This window comes from Oculina patagonica, chromosome 3 (assembly GCF_052425735.1).
Source record: "Oculina patagonica isolate OP01 chromosome 3, crgOcupat, whole genome shotgun sequence".
Taxonomy (NCBI): Eukaryota; Metazoa; Cnidaria; class Anthozoa; order Scleractinia; family Oculinidae; genus Oculina; species Oculina patagonica.
Genome location: NC_135760.1, coordinates 11,033,963 through 11,047,950, shown reverse-complemented (window position 1 = coordinate 11,047,950; position 13,988 = coordinate 11,033,963). Strand labels below are relative to the sequence as shown.

The window sequence follows — 13,988 nt, the reverse complement described above, 5'->3', positions numbered from 1 at the left end:
AAAATCCAAACTGCGAACTGATAAGACGCCTTCCAGTGCAAGCGAGATTTTTGTACACAGATGATCACTCCGATCCGTTTTTTAATTGAAAATATTTGTTTGTTTTTCATATTTTGTGTTTATTTTAATTGTACAGTTCTTACAAAAATTCCATTCTTCTCGATTTGTAAGAGTTTAATCTTTGATGATTATTATTGTTTTCGCTTTCACATTTTGATGAAACGTTTATCTTGTCATAGTCAATAGAGGGAACTGGTTATGAATCTCGGTAAACATCAAAGCAGGAAACAAAGAGGCCAAGATTTAGGTTGAATGAAAGGTCCACGAAGGTGGACATCTTTTGTTTTTCACTCATACACTACGGTATGCATGAATTACGTAATCGCAATGTTCTATTGGTTAGTTGCATGGGCACACGTAACCACCTATAATTAATATGTTTTGCCAGGTTTTGTGCACTCTCAACGCCCAAAATGGCGAACAAACTTACAACAAAGAATCATTTTAGGTCCGGTGTCTGCTCTGTTTGGAGGACTCCATTAATAATTTTATTTACTATTATCATTACCTGTAACTTAGGCAATTTTACAGTGAAAATAAAATTGATTGATTGTTTGATTGATACACTGAATTTACTCGAGCGACGCTCGAGCTCAGCCACAACCCCCGCCGTCCACTTTTTGAGCCAGCGCGTCAACAACTAGTACAGCGGCTAAACCAATGGCAACGAAAACAAACATGGCGGATGGCGGACATTTTGAGACATTAGACTTGTGAGAAATTTTAAGTTATTTGCCTGTTTTAGCAAAGCTTAAATCACTTAAAATAACATTTCAAACAAAGTAGATGTCGTCAACAGGGACTATTCTATTAGAGTGCACAGAGGTGTATAATATTCTAAATCAGGTAAGAAATTTCACTCTCTGTTCTTGTAACTTGTCTGAATTTATAGCAGACTGAATTCTATTGTGGATGTCGTCCGAAATTCTTTATTGTGATACTCTGGCCACCTTCATTTCGCCGAATTCCTAACTTTATGATGAACAGTTTGTTGTAATAACCATTTAAAGAAAATTAGATGGCAAAGTTGACAAAATATGAATACTTAGCTAGGCTGTGTCTGGCCTGAATAAAAATACAGTTGGGCCCCGATGGGCCCATGAGTTCTCAGAGTTCTGCTCGTAAACTGTAACGTTTGCAAGTTATAGATGAATTAGTGTTTCTGAATTAAAGTGAAACTGTTTTTATTTTCTGAAAACCAGAAAGGCTGACCGTACGATTGAATTGAAATATAATTTGGAAATATGATAGTTCAATCCAACTGTAGGGTCAGCCTTTCTGTTTTACAGTTGCTTGCAGTTGACTTATCCCTACATTTTTGCTGATCAGATCCACCAGGATCTGGTTCCTTTGTTTTGTGCGTTGACCTTTCTAAGGTTTAAAGTTTTGCTTATTTTGTAAGTTTTCTACTCTGTAGAATTTTATTTTATGGCAAACATAAGTAAACTTTAAGGAAATAGTAAAGTTTATGGATGACATTTTTTGAGGTATTAAAAGTAAAAACATAGTTGAGTGGTCTGCTTTGCGACAGCCTTTGTTCACAAATATTTATTATAAAGTAATTATCCCCAATCCCAGTGAATGGCTTCTAGCTCAGTTGGTAAGGCAGCTTACCGTACAGGAGGTTGAAAGTTCGAGCGTACGCACATGCATTAAGTATGTGCATTATAGCTTCATCAATTTTCCAACTATTAAATAATTCCAATGGACCTCAAAGTCTAAGTTCTTGTTACCTTGAATGTTTTTTTTCTTCATATTGCCAGGCTGGGCAATATCCAAGGCTGAGTGATCCCAATTATTTACTTCTTTTAGGTAAGTTGTGAGGTAAATTATTACGAAAATCAATTAAACTGTTGAATATTCCAGAATTTTCATATTGCTGTCCCAGCCAGTTTTAACAAATTAATTTCAGAAATTCCTGCAGCCCTGCATGCTGCATCTCCTTAAGGTATTAGAACTGCTATAAGGTCAAAAATAAACCATACCTTAAAACTCGCTCCTTTCAAAGATATTAATTAAGTTAACACAAATACAAGAGATGGGGGCTTCTTTTAGCTTAGAAGCGGAGAAAAAAAAGGCGAAAGTTGGTTGCTACCATCGCCATTTTGCGATGTTAATGATTAGCGCTCTGCCATCCGAGTCGATATGACCTCGCGTTGACAGCAATGTTACATGAATCGGCTTTACAACATGCGATCGTATCTACGCAGTTCGAGCGAAGTTTTAGTAAAAGACGGCAAAATTCTTTCGTATTTCATCTTCAAATATAATTCGAAAGCATCGACTAAATCTATGCCTGTTGTTAAGCCTTCTAAAGCTCGCAAAGAAGCTGTCTTGATATCCGACCCTCGCAGAGCCCAGAGAAGACGCAGCTTGAGTTCCGTAACGCAATTGCGAAATTTGGCGTTGCTATGTGTATCATATTTGTTTACGCCGCCATGTTTTCTCCGACAGTAATCGGAAAAATCCATATTTTTTCGTGCTTGTTCTTGTAGCAATCGTAACAATGCGGCCTTAAACACAATGAACAGCGGTCTACCTCTGAGAATTCAATATGGCGTCGAAAAAAACAAAGCGTCGAACGCACATTTCGCTGCTTACATTCGCTAATTTCGCCGCTGTAACAGACCGCCTCGAAAGGTACTTGCAATTTAAAGGTGTAGAATTGTCAGATCTCGGTGAAATTTGCACTGTTTATTTGTGTAATGTCGAGGAAAAAAACAAAGCGTCGAACGCACATTTCGCTGCTTACATTCGCTAATTTCGCCGCTGTAACAGACCGCCTCGAAAGGTACTTGCAATTTAAAGGTGTAGAATTGTCAGATCTCGGTGAAATTTGCACTGTTTATTTGTGTAATGTCGAGGAAACTGTGTGTGAATACCCGGAGCGGCCCAGACATTTTTGACAAAATTATTGCTGTTCAAAGTTGAGGCACACATAAAAATAATTAGAAGGCTCTATCTCCAGAAGTAAATGCTGGCATACTCCGGGTATTTGTAGGTAATTAAACTTTTCTATCATAAATTGGCTCCAGTTGAAATTATCTCTGTATCTTTCAAAGGAAAACCGTAAATCGGCAATCTTTAATTGCATGAGCCTGCGATTTAACCGTGAATTCACGCCTAAGGTGTGAAAATTGACACCTTATATCATTTTCCTGAATGTCCAGGTCTTGTTTAATAAGCCTAAGTAACTTTTATTTTGAAAAATTATTTAACGTTTGAGATATTAATTTTCAAATTGGACATGTTTATAGCAGTTCTACTACCTTAACCGCCAATGTTGTTGACAGTAATACACACTGCAACTATGCTGGAAAAATGATCTTGTTTGAATTCATTTGTTACCGGTGAAGAAAATAGAAAAAATTCTTTTAACCAAGCTTTTATTTGCTGTTCTACTAATTATTTATTTAGTGCCTTGATCATCAACAATTCTAATTTAATTACTGAGTTGTAAATTATATGCAAAAAAGCAATGATTGGAATTTTCCAGCGGCAGTAGAACAATTTTAAAGTGGATAGGACAGCAATATGAAAATTCTGACCCATTACACAGTTCATCTGAGAATTAGTAGATTATAAAGTAAACTAAGAACAGTTACTATTATACTAATGCTGGAATCTCTAAAAGTTTTCTAAGGGCCTCTTTGTATGATCCCAGTTGACTGGGCTGGCCCAGTTACCGAGATCTCCGCTCACTCATGCTTCATTTGCTATAAAGCGTATTGGAAATATTCGTCGGTATCTTGACCAACCAAGCACAGAAAAATTGGTTCACGCCTTTGTGTCCTCTAAACTGGCCCCCGTACGAAACGAGCAGCGCTGTACAGCGCCACAAAAGCGCTGCAAAAGAGCTGTACAGCTATTTTGCAGCCAAGATGCAGCGATTTGGAAGCCTTCCTGCAGCTGAAGCGGGCTGCAGAAACGCTGTGCAGCCCTTTGAAGCGCTTGGCAGCGTTAAGCAGCTGTTTGGCAGCCTATCAAATGGCTGTAAAATAGCTGCTCCCGGCTGCAAAGCGCTGCTATCAACGGCATATTGTAAAACATGGAGTGGAGTGGATTTGTAAAACATGGACTGGATTTGTAAAACATGGATTTGTAAAAGGTGGATTTGTAAAACATGGATTTGTAAAAGGTGGATTTGTAAAACATGGATTTGTAAAACATGGAGTTGTAAAACATGGAGTTGTAAAACATGGATTTGTAAAACATGGATTTGTAAAAGGTGGAGTTGTAAAAGGTGGAGTTGTAAAAGGTGGAGTTGTAAAACATGGAGTTGTAAAACATGGAGTTGTAAAAGGTGGATTTTTCTCTCTCAATTAATTCTTAGTTAAATCGTCTCAGCAGTAACTCTAACAACCTAAATGCTGAATTTCTGTATTCCTGAATTATTTATATTAATCTACATCACTCAATTATCATTTAATTATCGTAATAAATCGTACTTTTCGCATCAACTTCTATTATAATAACAGTCTTGGGTCATTTGGTGAGAAAGGGGGAATCTCTAAAGAGAATTTTTAAAACGAGAACTCATGTTTGTTTACCTTATTAGAGCGGTTTTCACTTGAGTGTCGAAAGTAATTTGCGTTTGCTTTGGTTTTGCGTTCACTACGCTTAGTGATTGGTTTAAAAATTTCGTGCCACTTTCTCGGCCAATCAGGAGTAAAACCAAAACCAATCGTGACTTTCTCGCGCACGTTTTCCCGCGCTTCGTGCCAACTACATGTATTTGCTTTGAGTTTTGATTGGTTCACAGGATTGTTTGGGTCCTTTGTGATTGGCCAGAGTAATTACTTTGGTTTTGGTTTCACGACACTCAATTGAAAACTGCTCTATAGTAATATAAGGTCTATAATAGGACAATAACTTCTGACAATAATATTGAGCTGAACCTTGCGCCGTCTGATGTATCATATAGACGCACAGGGCACGGAGGAGTCAAATTTGTCCGCACTAGAAAATTTCTGCCGTGCAAAACGACACATTGTCGGAATACGATACCACCAGACGATCTGTAAAAAGATATCGCATGACGGCGCTGTATCACGTACTCTGAAGGTCGTTTTGCACGGTGAAAAATTTTTAAAGTGGGGACAAACTTGACTCTTATGTGCCCTGTGACGTGATACTTGGATAAGTAAATTGTGAATAAGTGTTCCATGAAATTCCTTTCTGTCGACTGTTTTGCTTGATGGTTTTGGCTTCGCGTCGCGTCGCGGCGTGACAGTTAGTTTTTTGACCTGACATTGCCTAGTCTCCTTCGCAGCTGCTTTTTGGGACGCCACGCAACGCTACCCAAAAAGCGGCTGTGAAGGAGACTAGACATTGCCAAGTTGTTAGATAGTCTTCGTGTCTGATTGGGTACGTTATAGTTAACCTCTTCTTCTTTTTAACTTTTAATTATTGCGGTTTTCACTGAAATGCGAACTCTGACATTCAATCCTCAACCAATGGTTTACGCTTTTTGCTGCCGTCAATTAACTTAGCGGACCTCTCGGGAAACAGAAGTTCACTTCAATCAGGTCAAAAGGTCACGTCTCTCAGTTGTGATTGGTAGATTTCGATCCATTTTCTTTGTTTTTGTTTTTCTGTCGCCGTAATTATGATTGACGGCAGCGAAAAACGCATTCGTTGGTTGGATTTTGAATTTCAGAGTTCGCATTTCACTGAAAACCGCAATGAGAGAGAAAAATCCACCTTTTACAACTCCATGTTTTACAAATCCATGTTTTACAACTCCATGTTTTACAACTCCATGTTTTACAAATCCGCCTTTTACAACTCCATGTTTTACAAATCCACCTTTTACAACTCCATGTTTTACAACTCCATGTTTTACAACTCCACCTTTTACAACTCCACCTTTTACAACTCCACCTTTTACAAATCCATGTTTTACAAATCCATGTTTTACAACTCCATGTTTTACAACTCCATGTTTTACAAATCCATGTTTTACAAATCCACCTTTTACAAATCCATGTTTTACAAATCCACCTTTTACAAATCCATGTTTTACAAATCCAGTCCATGTTTTACAAATCCACTCCACTCCATGTTTTACAATATGCCGCTATCAACACATCGCCAATTTGTTGCGGCTGGATGACCTCGCATAAACGACCGTTTCGGAAAGCAGCTAGAAAAGTGGTTTTCTAAACACAGCAAATCTATCACTTTTGTACTCACCATTGCAGAAAACTGAGAAAAAGCATGCTAACTCTGCTTAAATTCACAGTAAAACGGCTAGTAAATTCCTGATAAATTCTGTGCGATATTTGAAAAATCATAAATGTTGCTCGAATAATAGTTAACACTACACTAACAGTCGCATCAAAAATTTGCAACATGGATTTTTATCCTATTTCTTGAGTTCTCCGGTGATAAATAAAATGCTAAAGAAACAATTTCTAGTTCGCGAGACAGTGTACGTGACGATAATGCATTGTGGAATATACTACTTATTAACCGAGAGTGAGGTCATTACAGGGGAATCTCAGACCGAGGCCTTGATGTATTGACCGAGCGACAGCGAGGTCAATACATCAGGGTCGAGGTCTGAGATTCCCCTGTAATGACCGAACGGACGAGGTTAATAAGTTATTTATTATATGGCCTTTAAGCACTATTCAAAAGAAGAGTATAATCAAGGGAAAAAACAATGGAGGTAAAACTCGCTCTCGCTCTCTGTGGCTCTCTTCGTCGCTCATACTAAAGAAGTATCGGTATGCTTATATTTTTCTTTCAGTTATTGAAAAGAAAGTTATATTTTGTCGGCATTTTTTGCTGTTTTTGCCCCCTCGCTAGTTCATTTTTACTCACAACTCAAAAAACCGTCGAGCCGAGAAAAAGTTTCATAATGCCCGGTCATTACAAGAAAATAATGCCCGCTCAGTAGCCAATCAGAGCGCGCGTACTATTGTAGCCGTATAATAAGTTTTACTAAAATTCCCTGGAGACAAACACGCGATGTAATTGGTTACTTGTGACAGTGTGTACATTGTTTACGGTTTGCCGCCTGCTCATGTTACAGAGCAATGAAACGATTTCAACGGTTGATATCTTCACAAAGCGGGAAATTCTGTGGTGAAGAGTACAATGTTTTGATTTTTCGAGGTTTAGTTTGGGAAAAAGATTCACTTAGCTTTTGAAATGGATTTGCAATTATTACCAAGTTTTGCAACAAGGTACCATGTAGCATTTTCCTTTCACCGAACGCAGAAGTTGGCACGCGCGTTTTCAATCGGCCCTTAGCTTGGGATGTGAGCAGCTCCTTGTCTGATGTGTACCGTCTTTTGTAAAGATGCTTTGGTTGTGAACTGCACGATACAAGTTCGGTCTTGGTTTTGTCCAGCCCTATAATGTAGTTTTGCAAAGGAAACAGCGGCAGATCGAGGTGAGCACTGTCAGTAAATATTGCAATACACAAGGCGATAACAGATTACCGTTCGAGTACACGTAAACGGATCTTTCGTACAATATTTCCTCTCAATCTTTATTTTGCACCTTATAAATAAACCTTTAATATTGGGTGGTGGACAAAACACTGACCCCCAGTCCATGGACTACCCCCATGGACTACCCAAATGGACTACCTAAAATGGACTACCCCTAAAAAATGGACTACCCTTAAAGTACTATTCCGAGTGTGTACCACTTACTGAGCTGTTGTTATACACACATAATTTGCACTTACGTCTTACCTTGTTTATTTTCAAGCCGTACGTATCCCTCTAGCCGCCATTTTGAATATATTATACTAAATGAACATCCGCTGATCACGAAAGTGTAGACTCAAATCAAGCAATCAATCTTTGGACTCATAGAGACAGACAAAACAGGCACTGCACTGCACTACAGAAGATCCAAACTTTTTTAATAGTATCAGATAGTTGCTTGAGACGAATCTTAAACATTTGGTGGCCAGAGAAAATTTTTGAATGAATAACTTTGGCAGTGCAGGGAGGAGAACAGAACCGGTAGGCAGACAGATCCTGAGGAAAAAATAGTGCTGAGTCTGGGCCCCAGGGGGGTACTCCGGGATCCAAGTGACGGGGATGTGCGAAGGATTTTTTTGGGGTCGAAATTTTCGATTCCGGGATTTTTTTGGGTAGGAGAATTTGGCAGGTATTTTTTTGGGTGACTTGATTTAAATAGGGGATTTTTGGGGGGTATTAAAATCAAACTAAAGTGCCTTGGCGCGGCCTTGGCAATTTAGGGGTAATTTGACTAGGGAGTTTTTTTGGGCGTTGTTTTTTGGTCCAGGGATTTTTTTGGGTAATGTCGGGAGACTTAGGGATTTTTTTGGGTCCTAAGTTTTTCCTCCATTCGATCATCCCCGTCACTTTGATCCCGGAGTACCCCCCCTGGGGTCTGGGCATGAGTCTTCGCTTTTTGAGGTCAGCAGATGTATAGTGTAATTCATTCAAAATGGCGGCTAGAGTTGTCGAAAGTAACCGAAGTAAGTGCAAATTATGTGCGTATAACAACAGCTCAGTAAGTAGTACACACTCGGAATAGTACTTTAAGGGGTAGTCCATTTTTAAGGGGTAGTCCATTTTAGGTAGTCCATTTGGGTAGTCCATGGGGGTAGTCCATGGACTGGGGGTCAGTGTTTTGTCCACCACCCTTATATTGAATTGTCTGATGATTTTGTAATTCATTTCGTAACAAAAATAAGAAGTTGCAGCTGCAATTTTGACTGCTCGTACATGATACAATTTTCAATGAAAGCAGTGTTATATGAAAATAAAGACTTAACTTATGTATATCAAAGTTGGTTTTGTTGTTTCACTGTCTGCTGCATCGCTAGATCGTGCTATTTGACTGAGGAATGTTTTAACTTATATTCTAATCTTACTTATGTCGTATCGATGTAGCCAACAATGTACTGTGCAGTTATTTCGTTTTATTCCGCAATGCGGAGCTTGATTTGTTTTAAGTTTAGTAATTCCAGTAGCCGTAAATTAATATTATCTAAATATACATTTTTCAAATTTTTGAAGCCCATGTGCAGCCATTCTGCAGCCCTGACAACATTTTTGTGCCGCTGCCAAACCGCTGTTTATCGCTGTCAAAGCGCTTCTCGTGGCTGCCACGAACAGCCAAAATTTGCGACTGCTGCAGCCAGCCATTTTACAGCTCTTTTACAGCGCTTCTTGAAGCCATTCTGCAGCGCTGCAACAGCGCTGTTAGTTTCGTACGGGGGACTACTGTAACAGTCTCTTGTATGGTCTCCCTGATAAAGAAATCTCGAAAATTCAACGTGTTCAGAACTCGGCCGCCGGCTAGTTACAAAAACAAGGAGAGTGGAGCACATCACGCCTTTCCCTGCAAGCTGCACTGCAGGCTGCCTGTGCACAAGCATTTTATTTTTAAGACTTTACTTTTTACTTATAAAATTTTAAATGGTTCAGCACCCAGTTACTTAGCGGAACTTATAAATATTCATCAACCGATAAGGTGTCTTCATTCCAACCATTATCACCTGCGACTGCACGAACCATTGTTTAAGACCAAGACTTACGGGGGGTGCGCATTTTCGTCATGCGCACCAGCACTGTGGAACAGTCTCCCACTTGATGTGAGGAGTGCCCCATCGGTTGACACTTTTAAAATTAAGCTTAAAACATTTTTATTCAATAATGACCTTTAGTATTTCTTAAAGGTCAAATGCAACGAAATTTGATCAAATTTTATTTAAGATTCATTTTGACTTTAAATGAAAGGAAATACTGTGAATAATCATAATCTAAAGTTTTAAACGATTTGGTTAAAACATCGCTGAGATATTCGACGTTGAAGACAGCCCTTTATCTTCGCTTCACAAACGGAACGGTTCGGAAAAGCTTCGGAAAATTGTCGGAAATGGATCTTGTGACGTCACATGTGGCGAGCTTCGACGCGCGAAGATGCAGCGAAGTGCTGTTGTCTCTACCAGGTCTGCTGCACCTTTTGCGGCTTTTGGCATTTAAAATCCCGATTAAGCCGGATGACCATTCGAAATATCTTCTTAAAGACGAGGAGCGATGCAAGGAATGGTTGAAATCGACGAAAAAGAGAGGATGTTTATGTCAAATGCACGCTGGCTTTGCTCAGCAAATACAGTATCATCCGACATGTTTTTCTCAGAAAGCTTTCAGCAGAATCTAGCACTTTGGTTCGAGTTCCAGCCCTAGAAACTTCGAATGAGACCTGGCGCCTCTCCTCTTATTACCAACTTGGAAAGAAAGCCGTTAATCCAGGACTAATGCGAAATCGTTTGCGACGAAATGCAGAATTCGAAGGTAAAGTCGCTAATAAACTTAACCCATTGTCTGGGAACCCCAAAGTTGTACTTTCTTGTATTATATTGAACTTAGATTCACACACTACTTTCTTAACCTGACCCTAGTCGCTTCATAAACTTCTACCAAAAATATAACTTTACTGTTTGCGTGAAATATTGCGAATCGCGAGGCTGGTATTAAAAATATATTTTTTATTACAGGAAGGAACTTTTGCATGAATTTACTAAGTTACAAACAAATCTTTTATGTTTATGTTTCTTTTAACTTAAAAATGATATTCCCTGTACTGCTTCGATCGTCTAAAAAGCTAAATCACACATGCAGTCATTAAAGGAAAATAATGCTTTTAATTTACAGTATTGTGTACAATGAAACACTCGTTTCAATGTTTGTTTATTTTTTTTTATTTGAAATTATTATGAATTAATGATAAATATAACAAAGAAAATACCCCCGACTGAGCATTGTTGGGGCCCAAGAAAAGGTTTATATTTTTCATGTAAACTACGTGTATATGATGAGTTTGTCCACTTGTAAAGGCCAATTTACCTGATTCATTTGTTGTTCAGATCTGCATTAACCCCATTTCAGTCCAGTACAATGACTGTTGCATTGCATAGCACTCATTATAACCTGCAAATCAGGCTTCATTGTGGCCAATAAATTAGTATGTGCAACTGAATGGTAATTTAGTTTTAGTTTAAGCTATTTATGAGAAATCTAAGGCATAAACCCGACCAGATCAGCTAACTTTTTTTATCTAGCACTTTTGTCATGAACTACAGGAGAATCTACAACCAGATTGTAGGTGTGTCATGACAATTTATTTCTGAAATTAACTCTTCATAATTTTGTCTGCCCCAAATCTGTTGACCTTTTACAAATTCCTCAGTAATAGCTTTAGGCATACTCCCTTTCAAAATCTATATGGGTATCTTTGGTGCCCAAGACCCTCTCCCCGCTTGCTGGGGGTACTCCCATACTCCCATAGACTTTCCAAAAGTCCTTCGCTTCTCGTTTCCGGTTTGGTGGTAGTAGATCCCGGTGTGGAGCTCTCGAGCTTCGCACTCTGTGTGCTCAACTTGTAAGCAAGCCTAATACTCCCATGTATGAGCTTGATAGGAAAATGCACGTGTGCTGCTGTGTGTTTTTCAAGCAGATGAGTTTAAGATGAAATAGTGATACAATAGTTTGGGGTAGGGTAGGGATTTTCAGTGTATAGTCTAGCATACTATGATAGGGTACTGCAAAATAAGCTGAAAATGGTGTGGGATAGGGTACGGTTACAGAGGTCCAGCAGCACACCCCTACTCAAAAATATAAAGAGTACCCCCCCCCCTTTCCTCGAGACAAAAGAGTATTGTTTTTAGCTATTCTGAAATTGGGTATCATTAAGATTATCAATTTCTTTGTAAACTTGGAAATAGTTTTTTGAAGCACCTACTGTTTGTATTCATACTGTTGGTATTCATCGCTTGGTCTGAGATAAAGTGATAAATTACAAGCAGTGCATGCAGAGGCTATAATGTCTCCTTAGGGGGTCTTGGAAAATCACGGCACTTAGTTTGATTGTCATCTAGCTGATTATCATTTAGCTCGTTTTTGAGCTATAAGCACTTAAAGTGAAAATTAAGGGTAATTTTGGACAGATTTTACTGTTGCTATGGTTACCAGTGACAAACTAAAAATGACCACAACTTTTTCGGCAATGATGGTACATTTGTTCGATAAAATAATTGCAGCATTAACTGACAAATAATTAGTACTGACCTATCATAGTAATAGGCTGGAAAGTACCGGTACTGGAAACTGTTATCAGCTTCTTACACATGCATTCAGTGACCTTGCATAGCCATTTCTCTGCATCCACTTAAAAGTGACCGATACTGGTGTTGGTTTCATGCAAATGAGCGCACAAAATCAGAAGGTCATGCTAGTGGGCTGTGATTGCTTGATTTGGATCTGTGTTGTTTGTTCATGTTTAAAGATGGATGTTGACAAAGGGGCTATGCATTGATGTCCGACCCCATCCAACCATAACAAAAGAACATATTACCCATTAGAAGTACCAATAAATGTACAAAACAAAGAAGCTGACATTAAATGACATCCTGCATGAACAAGCTTATATAAAAATAAATAAAACCTTTTTTTAGACATGGAGAGGATTAAAGCTAGAAGCTTGTGGGGCAGTGTATTCCTAATCGAAATGGAATTTGGAAGTGTTGATTTTTGTGGAGGGGAAAAACTGGAGAACCCAGAGAAGAACCCTGGGAGCAAGGCCGAGAACGAACAACAAACTCAACCCACATATGATGCCAAATCAGGGAATCGAACTTGGGTCAATTGGTGGGAGGCAAGGACTCTCACCTGACTGCGCCATCCTTGCTTCCTAGCATATTTTATAATAATGCAGCATTGACAAAATCTCATGATTGTACATACAAGGATGTGTAAGCAAGGACATTGAAACACAAAACTAGGTGTAAATTGTTCCCTGCTATATGTCCCAGTGTCAGCACACAAGTTAGATCTTATAACCTGGGTCTTAAGAAATGCAAGTTGCCATAAATTACTGTTGAAATTGTTATCTTCGACCTACACCCCATCTACTTAAGACAATTCCCTTTTCAGAGAATTATCAGTAAAATCAACTAAAAAATATAAGGGCCAGATTACATAGATGAATTAGTTAAAGGATAAAATAATCACCAATGGCCCTTGGCTGAGGGAAATTAGTTTAAAGCTTCTAAAGGTTTTATTGATTCTTCAAGCTGTGTTATTTTAGAGAACACACTCAGCTCGGGCAATGCTACAAACAGTGTACAAATAATTCCACATTGCAATCCTTTTGAACAAAAGCAAGACAATACTTCAACTTAAGATTCAACTATTTATTTATTTCAAATTCTTTGAAAGCCGTTTCCATTATATTTATTAGGCTCACCAATATATCTGGCCATATTCCTTCGTTGTTGGTGCATGTCGATGTTTCCTGATTTAGACGCCATCTTGTTCACTCGCAGAGTCGGAATTAATCACTCGAGAAATCGATTTATTCTTTGCCAGATGCCGTTAGTTCGAACTGATAAGGCTGTATTTAGACTTTTCGAAGGCTTGAATCAAAGTCTTCATCGGTTTCAACTAACGGCTGTTCCAGAAACTCTGGAAATCCATCGAACAAACCCAAGGATTTGCAAGGATCGCTCATAACACGTGAAAACTTGCTCGCCACACCTGACGTCACAAATACCTCTATTCGATTCCATTCCACGCGCGGCCATTTTTGGTTCGTTTTCGTGAAGTCTTCGGAAATCGTCGGATTTTCATCTCCTAAGCGCCACATTTCGCACAAAAACCATTTCTGAGAGTTTATTATCATTAGTACCTTCATAAACGACAGGTTTGCGGACAAAAGAAAAAATTCCCAATTTCGTTGCATTTGACCTTTAATACCTTATTCTTACTAATTTTCACGCTTACTTAATTTCGTAGAAATTTGGGAGCCGAATTTCACGAGTATTAATTCTCACGATTGCAAGAAAAATTAAAGTAAGAGTGTATTAAATTTCGCGATTTTCCCAGTGTATTCTGGATCAGTCGTCAAAGAATAAGGAACTAGCTACGGGACAT

At 38.7% G+C, this 13,988-nt stretch overlaps 2 protein-coding genes across 5 annotated transcripts in view; one reads left to right on the top strand and one right to left on the bottom strand.

The window, feature by feature from the left end:
- The window catches only part of LOC144646496 (uncharacterized), a 118,874-nt gene that overhangs the window by 47,567 nt on the left and 57,319 nt on the right, over nt 1-13,988 (bottom strand). The window lies entirely within an intron of this gene.
- Nucleotides 1-13,988, top strand: part of LOC144646541 (serine/threonine/tyrosine-interacting-like protein 1) — a 52,647-nt gene that overhangs the window by 29,192 nt on the left and 9,467 nt on the right. Inside the window, exons 1-2 of one of the 2 annotated variants that reach the window (XM_078506178.1) lie at nt 734-906; nt 1,824-1,872. The exons of the other annotated variant lie outside the window; for it this stretch is intronic. Of the exons in view, the coding sequence (XP_078362304.1) occupies nt 847-906; nt 1,824-1,872 (109 nt within the window). The 5' untranslated portion in view covers nt 734-846. Of the gene's footprint in view, nt 1-733; nt 907-1,823; nt 1,873-13,988 lie in introns of those variants that run through there. 2 annotated transcript variants of the gene reach the window in all.